At 65.6% G+C, this 19,469-nt stretch overlaps 1 protein-coding gene across 3 annotated transcripts in view; it reads right to left on the bottom strand.

The window, feature by feature from the left end:
* The window catches only part of NOTCH3 (notch receptor 3), a 37,074-nt gene extending 21,194 nt beyond the window's left edge, over nucleotides 1–15,880 (bottom strand). For 2 of the 3 annotated variants that reach the window (XM_059732436.1, XM_059732434.1), the window contains exons 1-15: nucleotides 15,714–15,880; nucleotides 13,327–13,411; nucleotides 9,746–9,888; nucleotides 9,004–9,339; nucleotides 7,036–7,158; nucleotides 6,637–6,870; nucleotides 6,192–6,347; nucleotides 5,535–5,720; nucleotides 4,101–4,214; nucleotides 3,321–3,434; nucleotides 2,555–2,788; nucleotides 1,947–2,057; nucleotides 862–1,054; nucleotides 422–567; nucleotides 99–212 (exon numbers count right to left, since the gene is read on the bottom strand). In XM_059732436.1, coding sequence (XP_059588419.1) covers nucleotides 99–212; nucleotides 422–567; nucleotides 862–1,054; nucleotides 1,947–2,057; nucleotides 2,555–2,788; nucleotides 3,321–3,434; nucleotides 4,101–4,214; nucleotides 5,535–5,720; nucleotides 6,192–6,347; nucleotides 6,637–6,870; nucleotides 7,036–7,158; nucleotides 9,004–9,339; nucleotides 9,746–9,888; nucleotides 13,327–13,411; nucleotides 15,714–15,798 — 2,374 coding nt within the window. In that variant the 5' untranslated portion in view covers nucleotides 15,799–15,880. The remainder of the gene's footprint in view (nucleotides 1–98; nucleotides 213–421; nucleotides 568–861; nucleotides 1,055–1,946; nucleotides 2,058–2,554; nucleotides 2,789–3,320; nucleotides 3,435–4,100; nucleotides 4,215–5,534; nucleotides 5,721–6,191; nucleotides 6,348–6,636; nucleotides 6,871–7,035; nucleotides 7,159–9,003; nucleotides 9,340–9,745; nucleotides 9,889–13,326; nucleotides 13,412–15,713) is intronic. The other variant, XM_059732435.1, reaches the window with a different exon arrangement.
* Nucleotides 15,881–19,469: the final 3,589 nt, after the last annotated feature.

Raw genomic sequence — 19,469 nt, forward strand, 5'->3', positions numbered from 1 at the left:
CCCAGGGCACCTGTATTCTCTCCCCTAGCCTGGCCTTGCTGGGGCCCCAGCCAGGGAGCAGAGGCCCAGAGCTAGCCCCTGCCCCTTGGCCAGCCCACCTGTATAAGGCAGGTCACAAAGGCAAGTGTAGCTGGCGATGCCATCGATGCAGGTGCCCTTGTTGAGGCAGGGGCTGGAGATGCAGTCGTTGATGTTGATCTGGCAGTAGGTCCCTGCAGGGAGGGGGCAGGGGAAAGACGGGGTGTCAGGGGCAATGTACTCTAGTGGGCTGTATCCTGAGCTTGGCAACTGGGTAGGTTGGGTGGGGGGCGGGGGTGGAGCTGGGTATGCATGGGGCCTAGTACCCCGGGGGTGCAAGCAGTGGGTGCAGTGAGGAGGCTAAGGGTAGGGGTGTATCCTGGAAGCCTTCAGGGGCACATACCCTGGAAGCCGTCTTGGCAGGTGCAGCGGTAGCCATCGACGTGGTCAATGCAGCTGCCCCCGTGTTGGCAGGGGTTGGACTCGCACTCATTGCGGTTCACATCACAGTTGGCTCCAGCCCAGCCTGGCTCACACTCGCACTGGTACCTGTGGGAGATGGGGCCTCAGCACTCCCCTCCTCAGGGAGTTCTGCCCCCCATTAACATCCCCCCCATCCTCAGTACCCCTTTGGACAGCCCTATCCATCCCCCCAGGCACCCTTCCAGCCTCGGCACCCACCCTGGGCAGCCCCCACATCTACCTCTGGGCAGCCCCCTTCTACCAGATCTAGACCCCAGGGCAATCTCCCTAGCTTCAGCACCCACTCCAGGCAGCCCTGACCTGTCCCTCACCCCAACATCCACCTGGGCTATGAGCCAGTCCCCTCACCCCAGCACGCACCCATTGCGGACATCGCGGCAGGCGCCGTGAAGACAGGGGCTGCTGCTGCACTCATCCACCTCAGAGTAGCAGTGGGGGCCATGGAAGCCCTCAGGGCAGAGGCAGCGGAACCCGTTCTCCCCATCCATGCATGTGCCCCCATTCTGGCAGGGGCTGGAGGCACACTCGTCCACCTCAACATTGCACAGCGGCCCTAGGCAGGGGGAGATTATATCAGCATAATCTCCCCCTGCCCTGCCCTGCCCTGGGTGCCCACAGCTGCTGCCCCTTCTCCTTTGATTCCCCACAGCCACCACCCCCCTGCCAAGCCCCACGGCCACAGCCATCATGGCATGGCCCACCCCACAGCCACTGCCCCCATTCCCCTGAAGCCCCACAGCCACTGTTCACCTTGACACCCCACCCCACACCCACCACCTGTTCCCTTGTCATGGCCAATCCCACAGCCACAGGCTCCTTGATACCCTGCAAGGCCACTGCCCCCTGCACCTCTGCTACAGCCTGCCCCACAGCCACCATCCCTGCCCCCCTAGCACTGTCTGCCCCATGGCCACTGGTGCTGCTCTGGTCACAGCCCCCAACACCTTGCCAACATCTTACCCTGTCATGGCCCAGCTCCACAGCCAAGACCACCTTCCTGACACCCCTTCACAGCCCATGCCACTGCCCAGATACCCCAGCATGGCTCATCGCATGGTCACAGTCCTGATACCCTGTCAGGGCCCATCCCACAGCCGCTGCCCCTGCGACCGCAGCAGGGCCCATCCCACAGCCACAACCCTACAACACCTTTCCACAGCTCATCCTACAGTCTGCTCTGACATGCTGCCCCTATGGCCAGCCCACACAGCCACAGGCCCCTCACATCCTGCAGCCAGTGCCCACAACAGCCAGCCCATGGCCACAGCCTGCCCCCAGTAGCCCCCGGAGCCAGGACCAAGCCCCCACTTCTCCCTACCCTCTAGGTGGGGACTCAGGTGCAGCCACTGACCCATCTACAAGCCAGGATGTTCCCTCGCCCAGCCAGCCCTGCTGATGCCAGGCCCAGCCCCACCCACGGCGCAGAGCCCTTGCACAGCACACACCAGTGAAGCCAGGTTGGCAGATGCAGTCATAGTGGTTGATGCCATCGCGACATATGCCATAGTCACAGGGGTTGCTGGCGCAGTCATCATAGTTCACCTCGCAGTTCACACCTTTGGCGGGGGGAGGGGTGGCAGGTTGTCAGGTCCCACGGCATGCTGCGAACTGCCCCAGGTCATGGGCACCCAGGCTTGGGCATTAGGTTGGCTCAGCTGGGGGTAGGGGGGGCAATTTGGGGGATATGGCCTGGGGCAGCTTGGGGAGGGACCAGCATGTTCCTGGGATGGGGTGAGAAGGGGAGGTAGATGCACTGTGAGGAGCTGGGAGGGGAGGAGGTGGGAAGGGCAGACCCAGCTGGACCTGCCTCTGCCCTCCCTGAGTCTATATGCACCTGGCGGCGGGGGGAGGTAGGGAGGAGACAACAGACCCCACCAGCAGTGCCCAGTCCCTGCAGCCCTCCTAGGCCCACCCATATGTATCCCAGGAAAAGGCAGCTCCTGTACCCAGCCCCATACAGTCCTCTCACAGCCCCCCACCCCGCCTCTTCCAGCTCCCCTAGCCTCAACTCCCTCCCAACCCCCCAGTGGCCCTTCTACCACAGGTCAGGTACCGGAGGTGCCGGGCAGGCAGTTGCACTGGTACCGGTCGATGCGGTCGATGCACTTGCCACCGTGCTGGCAAGGGTTGCTGTGGCACTCGTTGAGCTGGTTCTCACAACGATAGCCAGTGTAGCCAGGAGCACAGGTGCAGGTGAAGCTGGCAATGCCGTCCAGGCATGTGCCATGGTGACAGGGGTCAGGTGAGCAGTCGTCCACGTTCCTCTCACACAGAGGGCCCTCAAAGCCTGGGGGGGGCCGGGAGAGGGGGCGTGAGGCTGGTGAGGGGGAACCCACGGCACAGTGGGTCAGCTCCACTCTTGGCCTCAGTGTAGTGCCTCCCCAGCAATAGTGCCCCACAGGACATGGCCCAGGGTGCCATGTGAGCAGCAGGGGGCTCCTAGGAAACGTGGCTGGCAGGCATGACACCCCGTGCCAGCCACCCATCCCTGTGGATCATATAGACCCAGCGGGGGGCTGGTAAGCACAGGTCACCTGCCTGGGGTGTAGAGGGGGGGGTGGGACAGAGGCTGGTCACTGGCAGGCTTGGGGGCAGGGCCAGGGGCAGGCAGGGTGGCACTTGTAGGCACTGGGGCAGAGCTGTGCCGTGGGGGGAGGGCCTGTGGGCATGGTCAGGACGGACACTCATCCTTCATGCAGAAGCATTAGCTATTAGGCAGGGCTGGGTCTGGTTGGCAGGACCAGGCCCTCAGGGCTGGGCCGTGCAGTGCCCTGGGGACAGGGCTGTGCCCTGTGGGTGCGGCCAGGGCAGGCACTCACCCTCAGTGCAGCGGCACTCGTAGGCGTTGGGCCGGTCCAGGCACTTGGCGCCATTCTGGCAGGGCGTGCTGGCGCACTCGTCAATGTCAATCTGGCACATGGAGCCTGAGAAGCCTGGCGGGGGGCGGCAGGGGGTCAGTGCTGCCCCCCATGGGCATCACCATGGACCCCAGCTACAGAGGGACCTGGGGAGAAGGGCTCAATCCCCACCCCAGCAGACAACTCCCCTTGGCCCCCAGTCCCCACTGCCCTGCCCACGCAGCCACACCCAAGTCTGCTCTCAGATGCACCCTGTTCTGTGGGGGGTGGGTAGGGGTAAGAGGGAGGTCCAGCCCCTCCCTGGGAGCTATGAGGCAGAGGGTTGCTATGGCCAGGACCTGGTAATGGCCCCTGAAGAGGGGGGGAAGGGCTCGGGGTGGGGGCGTTTCAGGGCAGGGGCACGATGCCAAGGTCTCTGGGCCCGGTGAGGGAAGGCCGCACTGCCCTGTCCCCAGCACTGGGAGCCCCGCAGCCCCCATCCAGCCTGCTGCCCCCCTCCCCCGTCTGCCCCACATGTAAATTGGGTTCAGGGGGCCCTGTGTGCCCGGCCCAGGGGGAACAAAGGGACCATTGTCCCTGGAGCCACGGCTAGGCTGTCAATCACAGAGGCGGCCTCCAGGGGCTGAATAGAGCCCGGGCATGGGGGAGATGGGTTGGACTGGGCTGGGCCAGGCTGCCCCTCCCCTGTTGGGGGTCCGTGCCCCCCTGCCCTGCAAGGGGGCGGGGGGGGGTGGTCCTTACCAGAGGGGCAGGTGCAGGTGAAGCCATTGACGATGTCTTTGCAGCGTCCACCATTGACACAGGGGTTGCTCTCGCACTCATCGATGTTGATCTCACAGTAGGTGCCGCTGAAGCCTAAAGCAAGGCAGGGGAGGAAGGGGAGGGCATGTCAGGTCTGGTCTCTGCCCCCCATCGCCACAAATTCAGGACCCCCTCATGGGTGCCCTGAGTCAGGCCCCAGAGCCAGGGACACCTCCCCCTCTGCTGAGAGTGGCAGGGGAGATGGAGGCTTGGTCCCCTGCATCCCACCCCGATGCCTGAGCTTGTGGGCAGGGCACCCTCCCAGACAGGGACTTCTGAACAACCTCCATCACCAGGATGCTGCATCCTTCAGAAGCCTGTGTCTGTCCAGGGTCAGGAAACAAGTCAGTGCCACAGCCAGGCACAGAACCCAGGCATCCTGGCTCCTGGCTCCCTGCTCTGACCAGACCTAAGAAAGGAACCCAGGAGTCCTGGCTCCCGGCCCCCTGTTCTAACCCCCAGGCCCATTTCCAGGGTAGGGGATGGAACCCAAGCTTCCCAGCCCCCACTCTCCTTGAGACCAGGATAAAAGCCAGGTGAGGGCTGAGCCCTGCACAAGCTTGTGTGGGTCCTGCAGCAGTGAGGGTATGTGGGGAGGCTATGACAAGCCTGAGGCTCCCTCTTGCAACCAGCCCCAAACATCAGGAGAATCAATGGAGTGAGGACAAGGGGCACCTGGGTGCCCTGGTGTGGGGGAAATGTGGCTGCTGGGTCTGTGGCAGACAGAGGCCCCTCCCCCGCCGCTCCCTTCCCCCAGCCCGGGGCTGCACAAAGGCCTCCCCATATGGGGTAGCGGGGAGACAAAAAGGCACAGGCGGCCCCCGCCCCATTAGTATTCCAGGCACAGCCCTGCGCTCCCGCCGTCTGCCTGCTGGCCCCTCAGTGTGTGGAGTGGCCCCAGCCAGCTGGGCCAGCCCTGGGGTCCCCAGCCTAGCACCCCTGGCCCCGACAGGGCTCAGGTACATGTGATGGGCAAGCTCAAGTCCCCCTGGTCTGGGCAGCTCCAGGGATCTCCCCAGGGAAAGCGACTGGGGGGGGGGAGGAAGGGGGGGGGCGGGGAGTGCCTCTGCTGTGATGCTGCTCTCCTCCCAAAGCAGTCAAGGAATCCAGGCATCCTGGCTCTCAACCTCCTGCTCTCACCCACTAAAACTGCCCCCACCCAGAGCAGGGACACAACCCAGGTGTCCTGGCTCCCAGCCCCCCTGCTCTAACTACTACCATTTACTTCTTTCCCCGAGCAGAGATAGAACCCAGGTGTCCTGGCTGTCCCAGCCCCTTTCTCAACTGCTTGACCTCCCCGCCGTGAGCAGGGACAGGACCCAGGCATCCAGCTGGCCAGGCAGCAGAGGGAGGTGGGTGCTTGGGACGACTCACCGGCCATGCAGATGCAGGTGAATTGGCCGATGCGGTCAAGGCAGGTGGCATCGTTGAGGCAGGGCATGGACAGGCACTCGTTGATGTCAGTCTCACAGCGGGGGCCTGTGTACCCGCGCCCACACTGGCACTGGAATGAGCCCTGCGTGTTCACGCACCGCCCAAAGTGCTCGCACGGGTTGGCGCCTGCACAGACAGCGCAGGCTCAGCCACTGCCCAGCCTGCCTGGCCCCCAGTGCCATGGCCTCCCACACTGGAGGGGCAGAAGGGGCCAGCTCCATTCCACATGTGGGCCCTGCCCCACCAGTTCCTCCACTGGGGCCCCACCCCAGCAGTCCTGCCCCATCAAGGCCCCACCCCATCAGTCCACCCTGCCCTCATCATGAAGCCACCCTTGGTCACTCAACACCAGGGCACTGCCCCCACTCCCCCCATCAAGGCCAGGACCCCCTGGTCCCACCCCATTATGGCTCCACCTCCTGTTCCTATCAAGGCCCTGCCCCCTGCCCCTCCCATTATGGCCCCAGCCCCCCAGCCCCTCCCTATCTTCTGCAGGATTCTGGGGGGCACCTTTGACCCACTGGACCTGCTGCTGCAGCACCCCAAGTCCCATACCCCAAAAAGGGAGGAGAGAGGCAGGAACCAGTGCCCACTCACCGATGGAGCACTCGTCCACGTCCTGATCGCAGGCGCCACCGGTGAAGCCGGGTGGGCAGGTGCAGATGGCACGGCCGTTCACAGGGTTGGTGTCGCAGATGGCATCCTCGTGGCATGGGTTGCTCACACATGCGTCGTCCAGGTGGCACAAGAGGCCTGGCAGGGCAAGGCGGGGTGAAGGTCAGCCTGGCTCTCCCAGCTTACACTGCCCTTTGTCCCCATCCCCAAGTCCCAAACCCCGAGCACTGCTCCCCACCCACAACTCCAGGGCACATCTAGGGAGGGCCTGGCAAGAACTGGGCAGAGTCCATGCAGTGGGGCCTAGAGGTCCTACCCAGGCCCCTGTCCAGCTCTCTCCCATACCCCCAGGGCATAGTTTCTTCAACCTCTACCCTGCCCCAGCCAGCCCCTCCCACCCTGCCCCTGCCCCACCTGCAGGCAATACCTGTCTTGCCCATGGGGCAGGCGCAGTAGAAGGAGGCCACACGGTCATGGCAAGTGGCACCATTGAAGCAGACAGCCGTGGCACAGTCATCAATGTTCTCGCTGCAGCTCTCGCCCGTCCAGCCGTTGACACACACACAGGTGTGGCCCCCGTTGGTGTTGAAGCAGGTGCCCCCATTGTGGCAGGCGTTGGGCTGCAACTGGCACTCATCAACATCCTCTGTGCAGAACTGTCCTGGGGGGGCGAAGAGGTGGGGAGGGGAAATAAATGGGTCTTGGAGCTGGTGCACCAAGGGGGGCAGGTCCCAGGTCCTTCTTCTTCCCCACCATCAGCCCTGCCCCATTCCTCTCCCCCACCCCCATGCAGCCTGGAGGGCTAGTACCCCTGGAAGAGCAGTACCTGTCCACTCAGGTGGGCACTGGCAGTTGTAGGTGTTGACACCGTCCACACAGGTGCCCCCATTCAGGCACTTGTGGCCTGGGCAGTCGTCAATATTTATCTCGCAGTTCTGCCCTTCGAAGCCTGGGTAGAGAGTGGGGTAAATCAGCCACCATGTCCCCACCCTGAAAACCCCAGAGTGGGGGCATGAGGGCTGGCAGAGTAGGGCCATACGAGAGTAGAATCCAGGAGTCCTGGCTCCAAGGCCTGCTCTGACCACAGCACCCCAGCTGTCCGCCCACCCCCATACACACACACCCTAGACCTGGCAACAGAACCCAGGCGTCCAGATTCACAGCAAGCCACAGTGCACATGCACATGGACACAACCTGGCAACAGAACCCAGGCGCCCGGACTCCCAACCCCGTTCAGGCCACAACCTCCTCCCTTGTGTGCGTGCGTGCGTGCGTGCGTGCATACACACACACACACTCTAGACCTGCCACCAGAAGTCCTGGCTCCCAGCCCTGCGCAGACCACAACTCCCTCCCTCACAGACACGCACTCTAGAGCTGGCAATAGAACCCAGACATGCGGAGCCCCAGCCCGGCTCTGACCACAACCCTCCTTCTCCCGTCCCCAAACCTGGCACTAAAACTCATGCATCCTGGCCCCCAGCCCTAGTCTGACTGCAGCCCCTCCACACACCCAACTTGGCAACAGACCCAGAGGTCGGGCCCCCCAGCCCTGGTCTGAGCGAGGAACCTCCCGTGCCCTAGCCAGAAGAACCCAGGCATCCTGGCTCTCAGCCCATTTAACCACTACACACTGCGCTCCCAGGCCTGGCGCTGCAACCCACCTGGCGCTGCAACCCAGGCATCCTGGCCACAGCCCAGGAGAAGCGTGACAGGCCAAGGGCACCAAAAGCAGGGCACAATCCCTCACCCTCTAGTTCAGGTCTGGTTCTGCCGGCTCCCGGCAGAACAGGACCTGGGGGTCCCCCCCAACACAGATATCCCCAACGGCCCCCAAGCAAGGCCAGGCTGTGCCATTGCCATGGACATGGCTGGGCATAGCAGGCTGGGCAACCTGGGGGCTAAGCCTAGCACGCCATACCTTAGGGGGGGCTCTGCCCCAAGGGACCCCAGATAGTGCCCCCCATAGTCCCTAGACTGCCCCCTGCCAGGGACTGCTCCTTAGGGCTGTGCCCCCCTACATACTCAAAGATCTGCCCCCTAGGTCTGTGCCCGCCCCCCCACCCCCAAGACTGCCAACTAGGCTCATACCATCCAACACCCCTAGAGACTGCCCCCAGGGACTCCCTGCCCGCCCCCCCCGACTGACTGCCAGGCCTGTGTACCCCCCCCATGCATGCACAGAGCAGGCTGGGGTGGCACAAGGGGGACAGGGAGGCTGGGGGCACAGTGCAGAGGGACAAGCAGGAACTGGAAAGATGGGAGGGGTGCTGGCAGCTGCCCACATGGCCCAGCCCTCAATTGCTTCCTGCCTGGCAGGGCCGGTGAGCACTCACTTCCGATGAGCTTCCTGCAGCCACAGCCCCGGAGTCACCACGCGCCGGACGACCCAGCACCTGCCATCAATTCTGGCACCCCCATCTCAGCACCCCCGCCTGAGCCACACCACCCTGGACTCCTCTTCTGTGTTTCCCTACCCCAGGGACCCCAAGACCTACCTCCCACCCTGCAGTCCTAGCCCCCAGTATATACCAGGGGGCTCTCCACTCCCACCCCTCTGCTCTCTGCCTTCTCAAGCCCTCAGGCTCACCCAGCAAACAGGTGCCCCCATCCCACCCTAGCCCCTAACACCCTAGACCCCCCTGATGCCCCCCCCCAGTGCCCTAGAGGAGCCAGACTCATGCCCATTCCAGCCCCCCCCCCACACCCTCCTGATGCCAACCCCCAGTGCCCCAGGCAGGCAGCTTTGTGCCCATCCCAGAGTTGCCCCCCCACCCCCCATCTCCGGCTCACCCGGCAGGCAGGTGCATTCGTAGCTCAGCTCCCCGGTCTGGCGGCACGTGCCACCGTTGAGGCATTGGGAGGGCGCGCAGGGTGTGTAGAAACTCTCGCACAGGGGCCCCGTGAAGCTGGCGGCACACTGGCAGCGGAAGGAGCCCGGGGTGTTGAGGCAGGTGCCCCCATGGCGGCACACGCCCGGCTGGCGGCACTCATCCACATCCCCACGGCACGTGCGGCCCTGGTAGCCTGGCGGGCACGTGCAGTTGTAGCGCCCATGCCAGTTGGTGCAGCGTGCCCCGTTGGCACAGGGGCTGGCTGCACACGCATCTGGCAGGGAGCAGTCCTGCCCTGTTGGGGGAGAAGGGGTGTGAGCCCTGGCCTGGCAGTCAGGGGGCCCCTGGGGAGCCAGAGCCCCTGGACCCAGCCTAGCAATGCCCTCCCAGGGAGTCAGATCCCCTGGATCCAGCCTGGCAGTGCCCCCCAAAGGAATCAGAGCTACTGGACCTGGCCTAGCACTACCCCTCCCCCCCCAACCTCTGAATGAGAGTCCCTGAGCCTATCCTGGACATGCCCCCACAGGGAGCCAGGTTGGTGGGGGCAAGCCCAGCCTCATCCATTTGCAGCCTTCCCTCTCTCCTCCCTGCCCCAAGACTGGCCCCATCTCCTTCCTGGACTCAGCTCAAGTCCTGTTCTTATCTCGGTCCCGACTCACAGCCAGTCAGGCTGAGCGCTGCCCCATGCCTGCACCCCTCACCTCGGAAGCCTTTGGGGCAGATACACTGGTATTGCACGGTGCCATCTTTGAGGGAGCTCTCACACAGGCCCCCGTTGGCGCAGGGTGACTGGTGACAGGGGTCCTGGAACTGGCAGCGTTCCCCGATCAGCCCAGGCAGGCACCTGCCAAGGGGAGAAGGGGGCGAGAGCTGAACCAGGGGGGTGAGGATGGAGGGGGCAAAGCAGGTAGCATCCTGCTGAGGCCTCTGATGCCAAGCTGGCAGGGCTCAATGCAACCAGCTCTGGGGTGGAGGCACAGGACAGCCCCAGACCCTGGATGCTATTCCACCTCCCCTTTCCCCTCAAGGCAGGCCCTGTTGTCTTATCTCTGGGGATTGTGCTTCTGCCCATCACTGCAGCCTCTGGGCACCTGCTCCCTTGCTGAGGGGGAATCTAGCAGCCCCAGGCCTTTGGAAGTGGCTGCCTGGGGCTCTTAGGCAGGAGGACTGGTGCTTACCAGGTGTGCTCCCCACCCCAGCCTTGGGGCAGGGTAAAGCCCCTGGCATGGGAGCAGCTACTGGGGTAGCAGTGCAGATAGACAGCATGGCCCCCCAGTTAGGGCCACACCTGGGACCTAGAAGCCCTGGGTTCAAGTCCCTGCTCTCAGGTGAGCTGCTGAAACTCTGCACCCTGGATGCCCCCAATGCCACGGAGGTTATGGCCCGGCCTGGTTCATATATAGACAGAAGGTGCCCAGAGGCCAGGGTGAGGGGCCTGGCCTGACATGGCTGCTTCTCAAGGCTCTTGAGACGCAGGGTGTGATTCCCCAGAGGAAATGAAGCTGGCAGGAGCAGCATGGCCCGGTCCCTGGGGACTGCCTGAGCCAGAATGGACCTCTCTGGCCCAAACCCAAGAACGAGGCCTGCATGGAAAAACCCAGAGGCCTTACACTTGGTTCCACTGGACACTGCTCAGGGGCATCAGCTGCACATGCCAATGTGGAGCAGGGCAAGCTGGGAGCTGCCAGGCCACACTGGACCCTTGGCTTGCAGAGGGGCTCCTAGATGCCTCCTGGGGGTGACACAGGGACACTGGGGCTAAAGGGGCAGAAGGAGGGTAAGGGGCCCATGAGTAAAGCATGGGGAAGCAGAGGGCAGAGCCTCGTAAGTCACACATGGTGCCCACAGTGCAACAGAAATGCAGAGGCCTAAACCCAGGCTGGGATGAGGACTGGGCAGGGGGAAGCCCCCCAGAGAGGGGGCGGTCAGTGTCAGAGTGGGGGTGCCTCCTGTGTGAACACATGGGCAGGGGGCGCTAAGAGCATGGAGCCCAGGCCCAGCCAGCAGCATCTGTCCCCCACCCCCACCTGCCCCCAGCAGCCGTGCCAGGCTCCCACGCTGGGAACACACAGTCCTGCCTGCTCTTGTCTGGGGAGGTGCCGTGGCTCTCGGGGCCATGACTCAGCCTCTCAGCGCCCCGTGAGTCACCCCCAACCCCCGGGCACAGCATCAGGGCAGGATGGGGCAGGAGCAGGTGCCTGGGGGCTTGACCCTTCCCTGCTGCATAGGGGACCCAAGGCTCCCTTGTTCTCAGGCTGGCTGGGTCCAGGATGTGTCCTGTGGGGCAGTCACCCCCACCACCACCACAGCTTGCCTCCCCCCTCCCCCAGCCATGGAAACCAGGTCTGGCAGCCTCTCGTGGCACCAGGCAGGTGTGGTGCCAATCCCAGCCCTGCCTTATTGCCCCAGCAGTGGGGGTGGGAAGAGGGGGGCAGGAAGAGTCCGGGAGGCAAATCCAGCCCCACACAGGGCTGGCAGGGGCCACAGGGTATGTGCTTACGTGTGCATGTGCGTGGACATGCGTGTGCAGAGGAGAGGGACGGCATAACTGGTAAGACACCCGCCCCACTCCGTGCACTGCTGGGTCCTGCCACGCCCCCCCCAACCTGTCTGACAGGTTCCAGCAGGGAACCTGCTCCAAGCCGCAGGGGGCCCCAGCCCCCCCATCCTCCCCAGCTTGGATGCCCCCACCCCCCCGGAGTGGGTGGGGGGGCCTGAGTAAGGCCAATCTGGGTGGGGGAGGGGCCGGGTGACAGCCCCTTGGGCTTCAACTTCAGCTCCTGGCCTGCTCTAAGCCAGGCAGGCTCTGGGGATTCACCTGTTCGGGGTGCGGCTGCCGCCAATCCACCTGCCTGCATGGTGCCCGGGCCTGCCCTGGCCGGCCCCGCACCTGCCTGCCTCGCCCCATGACCCAGTCCCCCTGCAGCCCCCAGACCTTCCCAGGCACATGAGGCCCAGGTGGGAACCTAGGTCATGCCTCTGTCCTGGTCAGGCCCCCCTGCCCCCCGCCCCCATGTGCCCCCCACCAGGCCAGATGCCCCCCTCTCCACAGTGCTCACCCTGCTGGGAACCAGAGCAAGGAGTCCGCATCCCCAAGCTGGAGACAGTATGGGTTGGGAGCCCGGATACCTGGGTTCTACCCCAGCTCCAGAATGTGTGGGATCAAATTACTGGGGGTGGAGGCCTGGGTCCCACATCTGAGAGGGAAACCCCACTGGCCTGGGAGCCCAGCCACTTGGTTTCTATTCCAGGAAGAAAGTGGAGTCTAATAATTGGGAGGTGGGAGAGAGCTGGGAGCCAGGACTCCTGGGTTCTACCCAGACTTCACTCGGCTGCAGGGCCCTGCTGGTCGAGCTGCCCTGATCTCTGTTGCAGCCCCAGCCGATTCCCCCCCAAACCCCCAGATACCCCCAGCTGTGAACCTTGCTAGTAGCAGCTGCCTCCACTGCAAGCAACAGCCACCCATGCCTAGCCTGGGACAGGTCAGCTAGGAACTGCCCAACTCAGGTCACAGCAAGCAGGGATCCCAGCCCCTGCCCTCTTGTGGCATCTGCAGAAGGCTGGCCCAGTGGGTGCTATGGGGGAGGAGGGGTTGCTCTGAGACTGGCCTGGTGGGGGTGTTTTCACAGAGCGGCCCCAGCCCGGCTCAGCCCCCTGCCCCACTACCAGCAGCTGGTTCCTGTCCAGACATCGGCAGGCAAGAGATCGAATGTCTCCCAGGCCCCCCTTGTGGGGAGGCCCCTGATCCCAAGGCCAGGGCCAGGGAGGCAATGCCCCCTCCCCCCTGCCGCAGGGGCAGGAAGTGGGGGGGCAGGGATGGGGGGGGGGGGAAAGACACGTCACCAGCATAGGCTTGTTGCAAACACAGCAGGGAAGAGTTGGGAACAGATGTGGGGGGGGACACATCAGGGGATCCAGCCTGCCCAGGTTGCAAGGGTTAATCCCAGCTGGAAGTCATTCCCACCCCCAACAATCCCTGCCCAGGCTGCTTGTGGGCAGGGGGGCTGTGGCCCCCACAGCCAGTGCCAGCCCCCCCCCCAGCTGACAGACCCCTCCAGAGGGAAGCAGAAGCAATGGGTAGAGACCCCAGCAGTGCAGCAAGCACCCGCTTCCTCTCAGAAATGAAACCCAGGCATCCGGTGCCCCTGGATTCACCATGTTTGCCTAGGTGGGGGGAAAATGGGAGGGAGCCCTACCAGGGCACCCCCGGCACAGACCCCATCCTCCCTGTCCTGCCCCACAAGAGAGCACCCACTGCCCCAGGCCAGGAGGAGCAACTCACACGCAGGCCGCCTTGCCATTGGAATAGAGCACGCACTGGCCGCCGTTCTCGCAGGGTGCGGAGCCTTCCAGGCACTGCCCAGCTGCTGAGAGAGCAGAGGTATTAGCCCTGGAAGCTGGGACCTGGGGACCCAGCACCCACCTGCCCTGGGCCTCCCCCTCCAGCTCCCAGGCCCCTGCTCTGGGGTACCCATCGCTTGCCCCTGCAATGAGCTGCAGCCCACTCCAAGCTGCCACCCAGGTCACGGGTGTTACATCAGTCCTTGGGGAGACTGACGGGGCTCAGGCACCTTCGCTCAGCCTGGAGGGGTGAAGAGGGCATAGAGACCACTCCCCCAGTTCCACAGGCAGTTGCAGAGGGGATGACTTGAAACAGGCCCCAACCATGGCTGTGTCTGGGAGGCTGAGGGACAGGGCAGAGCCCCCCACAAATGTCAGCCGGGGGCAGGCGGGGAGCCAGGCCAAACAGGGCTCAGCTCCCTCACTCCCCACCCGCTGGCCAGCACAGCCCCTGGGAGCTCTGTGCGTGCCCAGCACACAGAGCAGCTCGGGCAGACAATGCCACCCCTCCCCTCTCCCCCGCACAGCTCCGGAGCTAGAGCCAGCCGCAGCTCCAGGCCCCAGCCCTGGCCCAGCCAGCGCTGGAATCTGCTCTCTCCCTGCTGTGCTCCGAAGCCCCCAGGGCCCGCAGCCCCAGCCAGGGCAGAGCAGGGGAGTGGAGCCCACTGGACTGGGGCTGGGACTGGGGGTCTCTGCGCCTGGCTATAGGGTGCCAGAAAGACAGACACAGAACATGAGGATCCTGGCCATGGCCTCATATGCACAGGAAGAGGGAACCCAGGTGTCCTGGGGCTCTGCTCTGACCCTCTAGGACCCCACTTTTCCCAGAGGTGCAGAGGAAACCCAGGCATCCTAGTGCTACCAGTCCCTCTAAACCATTGGATTCCCCTCCTTTCCCACCACTGCAGAGGGAACCCAGGTGTCCTGGTGCTCTGCTCTGACCCACTTGGACCCCACTCTTCTCCCAGAGCTGTGGAGAGAACCCAGGTGTCCAGGGTCCTGTCCTATCCCAGCAGTAGCCACTGCAGCCCCACATCCCCTCCCCTGGGTAGCAGCTGTAACTCCCAAGGCCAGGAGGGGAGATAAGAGGCCGTGGGAACGTGGGTGGCGCCAGGGAGCCAGGGATATGGGGCAGGGAGTGCCGGTAGCAGCCTGGGCTGGACCCCCCAGCTCCACTCCCCAGCAATGCTCTGGGCACCAAACAGCACCACATACACCCCCTAAAATCCCCAGGGGACACATGCTGGGCAGGGGCCAGAGTGCCTGGATGCCTGGGCTCTGTTCTGGGCACCAGGATGGAAGGGAGGCCTTGGGGGTCAGAGCAGGAGGGCTAAGAGCCAGGATGCCTAAGTTTTCTCCCCAGTGGTGGGAGTGGAGTGCCCCAAGCCATGGGAACCAGGAGTGAGGTCAGGTGGGTACAGAGCATGGGAGCTGGAGCCCGGATGCCTGGGTTTTACTCTGCTCTGGGATGGGAGCACAGCAAATGGGCTGGGGGGAGCCCACACCTGGGTTCTACCCAGGCTCTGCAGATGGGGCCAGGCCAGGGGGAGCTGCAGCTGCTGGGAGGATCTGGACCCTGGATCCCTGACTAGCTGTGCACCCCAGGCCTGGCCTGAGCCCTGCAGGACAACTCTGGGGGCCTATAATCCCAGGCCCAGCCTGACACCGAGCCAGCTGCGGGGTCCCCATCCCCCCAGGCCCAGCCTGAACCCAGAGCAGCTGCGGGCGCCCGCACCCCCTGGCCCAGCCCGCGGGGGGAGGGAGGAGAGGGAGGGATGCCCGGCCGGGCCGGGAGATTCCTGCGCTCTCCAGCTGCGGCGCGGGGCTTTGTTGGCGGCTGCGGCGCGGCCCCAGGGCAGGGCCCAGCGTGCTCGGCCGGGGAGCCCCTAGGCTCGGGCCCGGCGCCGCCCGCCAAACCGGTCGGGCGGCGTCGGGAGCCCGCGGCCGGATCGGCACGGCCCGGCGATGAGCTCAGCCCGGCGCCTCGCGGCAGGGGCAAGTCGGGGCAGGGCACCCCGCTTCGTCCGCCGCTCCCGGCCCGGCCCGGGGCATCGCGGAGTTGAGGCGCTGCTCCGGCATCTGCACCGCCCGCCCGGGAGAGGCCATTACGCGGCCAGCGGCGCCAGCGCGGCCGGACCCCCCCGCGCCCCCCCGGGGTTGCGCGGCCCCCGCGGGCCAGTGCGGGGCCGGGGAGCCCGGGGAGGGGACAGGGAGGAGCGCGGGGGCCCCGATCTGGGCAGCGGCGCCGGCCCCGCCCGCCCAGAAAAAGTTTGCCCAACTTTGCGGAGCGCGAAGCGGGGCCCGGACCCGCCCCCGCGCCCCGCTCACCTGCCCCGGCGCCCGCCCGCGCCACCAGCGCGATGCCCAGCAGGGCGCAGCCCAGCAGCGCGGCGGCCCCGGCCCCGGCGCCCATGGCTGGAGGCGCTAGCGCTCCATGCCCGCAGCCGCTCCGAGCCGGACCCTGGGAACGCTCCGCAGCCCAGCCCGGCCCGGCCCGGCGGCCCCTCCCCTCCCCCAGCCCGGCCGGGGCGGGGCCGCTCCCGGCTCCCACGCTCCCTTCGCCCGCCCCGCCTGCAGCGCCGAGCACCGGCCGGGGGGGGGCTGCAGCCCCAGCTCCAGTTCCCCGGCTGGGCCTGGGGGGCACAGGGCATGCCCCACATGGCTCGGCTGCTCTTCCCCAGAGCTCTCTGCTGCGGAGCTGGCACCGGCCTGGAGCAGACGGATAGGCGGTTCGGGGCACCCTTCCCCCGGGTGCCCCGCAATCTCGACCTGCACCCCCTCGCCCCAGCCCTTCACCAGACCCAGGACCCCTCCCCACCCTTGCTCCCTGGCCCGGCACCGACCCGCAGCCCCGCGGGGCACAAGGCCCCCTGTCCCCCAGCCCGCCGTAGAGCGGGGCTTTCCTGGGGCAGAATCGGGCGGGGGGAGGTTTCTTGCAGGCGTCCGGGTATTTATAGACCGGCTCCTTCCCTTTTCCCACGGGCCCCACCCTGTGGTTTCTGGTTGGGGTCGCTCCCCCGCTCCCTCAGCGCCCCCCGCGGGCGGGGCAGGGGAACCCCGGGGGGGTGGGAGCCAAGCCGGCCCTGCCCCCGGGATGGAGCCTGAGGGGGGAAGGGGCAGGAGCCTCATCCCCTCCCCCCCGGCTGCCACAGCTGCTGCAAACATCAGCCCTACACCCGGCCCTGCCAGTCACAGCCCCCACCAGGAGATGCAGCCCCTCCCCACCCAGCCCATCCAGGGCTGCCAAGAGGGAACCCAGGCATCCGGGTCCCTGTTCCCCCTTGGCACATGGGGCTGGGCATTTCCCACCTGGACGTTTAATACTCAGACCCCCCACCCCCATTCTAGGCTGTGGAGCCTGGAAGCTGCCCAGGCACATTCCAGAGCATGATGGGCAATGGGCACCAGGGTCCCCCCCTCTGCTGGGGACTGCTTGTGGGGCAAGGGCAAGGAGCCCAGGAGTGAGGGGCACAAGCAGGGCTGCGGGTCAGGAGTGAGGGACACCAGTGGGATGGGAGGAAAGTGTGTCCTGCCCCAGTGCGCTGGCTCTGGCTGGGCAAGGAGCCAGGCTGCAGCCCCTGGCCCAGCTGTTCCCATCTTGCTGCCAGCTGTGCTGGGGCCTCTGACAGCAGCCCATTGTCCCTGGGCTGGAGTTGCGCCCAGGGAGCTGAGAGGCCCCCACCCCACTGGGCACAGCTCCCCACAGCACCTTGGCCACTGCTGCCCCCCCAGCACTGAGCTCCCTGGTGCTGTCGTGGGGCATCGCTGGCCCTGCCTGCAGAGGGTGGGTGCCCCCTGTTGTCCACAGGCCCAGGCCTGGCCCTGACTGTCTTTGGGCTGGGTATGGTCCCAGAAACTGAGGGGCACTAGCAGGGTGAACTGCAGCTGGCTTTGGGCAGGGGCCTGGGTTCTGCCCTGTCTCCTCCCCTGGCAGCAGGTGGCACCAGGCTCCCCCTCCCACACGTATGGTCTCACATGCCCACTCACACACATGCATGTGCATGCACATGCAGCATCAGGCCAGCTCTCCTTCACTCCCCGTTCCTCCTCCTCATTGCCATGACCTCTGCCTTGAAGGTGCCCCCTGCTGGATGCCCCTCCTCAGGGCACTGTGGCAGGGAAGCTCACAGCTGGGGGGGGGAGGCGGGGGTGCAGGATTTCCTGGGGGCAAGTAGCTGCTGCTGAAGCTAGTTGAAGCACCGAGTCCAAGCCAGACCCAGACTGGGCCCCGTGCCCTGTCTCCCCGCCCCCAGATCCCACCCAGGCACTGGCCCAGCCCCCAACACATGGAAGCAATCTGCTTTCAGGGCGGGGGTGCTCTGGCTGACCCCACTGTGAACGTCAGCCTGAGACAGCCCCCCACCCAGCCCTGAATGTGCCCCTCATTCCAGCCCTGCAGCCCTGTGGGGTGCTGTCCTGCAGGGGGGCAAGGCAAAGGGGCAGCAGAAGGCTGCATGCTGAGACCCCCAGGGCCAGTGCCAGGTGCTGTTTGGACACAGAGCAAGGACCCACCAGGCCAGCCTGAGGCCCCTGGCTCCTGCTGGTGCTGAGGGGAGTCCTCAAACACTTGGCTCCCTACCCCAGAGCTGGCTGCATCTCAGGGTTAGGGGCCCTGCACATCCAGCAAACCCTGGTGAGGCCTGAGTGCAGCCTTAGCCCTGGTGGGCAGGCGTGGGGTGCCCATGGCCCCGGCTGCCCCCTCCCGGCCATGCTGGCTCCGAGGCCTGGCGCTGGCATGCATGAGCCGGAGCAGGAATGTTCCCACAGCAGGGCCTGGGCGGGGGGGGGGGGGGGGGGGGTCTGGCCAGGTGCCAGGCCAGGGGCGCGGGTTCCAGCTGGCCCTGCGCCAGCCCTGGGCCCAGAGCCATTCACAGCGGAGCCACGTTCCCGCGCCTGGCCCCTGCTATGTGCTCAGCGCCTCCTGGGATGGGGGTGCAAGCTGCAGCCTGGGTATGGCCCTTCCTGCCCCAATGGGGCCTGGGAGCCATGGCACTGCTGCCTGGAAGCTCACAGACCTCCTTGAAAGGGCTGGGAATGCCCATGGCCAGGGGGGCAGCACCTGCAGCGGGGGCAGGTCCTGGCTGCCCCAAGCCCTGACCAGAGCTGGGGCAGAACCCAAATGTCCCAGCCCCCATAATCTTGCTGTAGCCACAGCCCTGCACTGCCCCTCCAGCTCCCACCCCCCACACTGACCTACTGGGCCTCACCACTGCCCCTGAGTCAGAAATGGAACCTAGAGTCCTAGCTCCTACTCTACCTGCTGGGTCCCACCCCACCCCAGAGAGGGGGAGAACGCAGAAGTTGGGGGTCCCACCCTGGCCAGGATCTCAGCCCAGTTCCCTCCACCCCTGCCACCCCCAGCACTCCAGCAGGAGCAGCAGGGACCAGGGAGCTCTGCCAGCTTCATTTGCATACTTTACAATGCAGCTGACCCTCAATCCCTGGGGGCTCCAGCTGGGGCAGGGGCTGAGGGGGGCTGGGCTGGGGACTGCCTCAGCGCCTCCCACAATGGGGTGGGCAGGCACTGGCCTGGGGCTGGCTCTGATGGCCCCTCAGTGTCTGCCCCCAACCTGCTTCTGACAGGCAGGAGAGGGCAGCTCCGGGGAGACCCAGAGGGGTGAGAGGAGGCTGCAGGGAGCAGGGCTGGGCAGCTGAGGGCACTTAGAAGGCCATCTGGATGTGCAACCGAGGGGCAACTCCAGGACCTGGGGGGGTGGGCAGTGGACATGGGCTGCAGGGCCTTGCTGGCCCTATCTCCTGGGTGCAGCTGCTCTGCTCTGGTTATGCAAGGCTTCAGCAGTAGGGCCTGACCCCAGTCACCCCCCACGGCCCCAATCCTGGCTCGGCCACTCACTGGTCCTTCTGGGGTGGTGGTGGTGGGGGGGGGGTGACACCAGCATGGCTCTGGATGTCTGTGGGGTGGGAGGGCTTTGAACCTGCCACCACCAGGTGTCCTCCAGAGCCTAGTGCCAGCCCCTAACCCCAGAGCAGTGGGGGAGCATTCGGCCTGACCCCGGGCTAGCTGTGGGGTCAGGCCTGATGGTCCAGACACTCAGTACACCCTTGCCTTCCCTCTCCAGCCTG

Source organism: Alligator mississippiensis, chromosome 8 (assembly GCF_030867095.1).
Source record: "Alligator mississippiensis isolate rAllMis1 chromosome 8, rAllMis1, whole genome shotgun sequence".
Lineage (NCBI taxonomy): Eukaryota > Metazoa > Chordata > Crocodylia > Alligatoridae > Alligator > Alligator mississippiensis.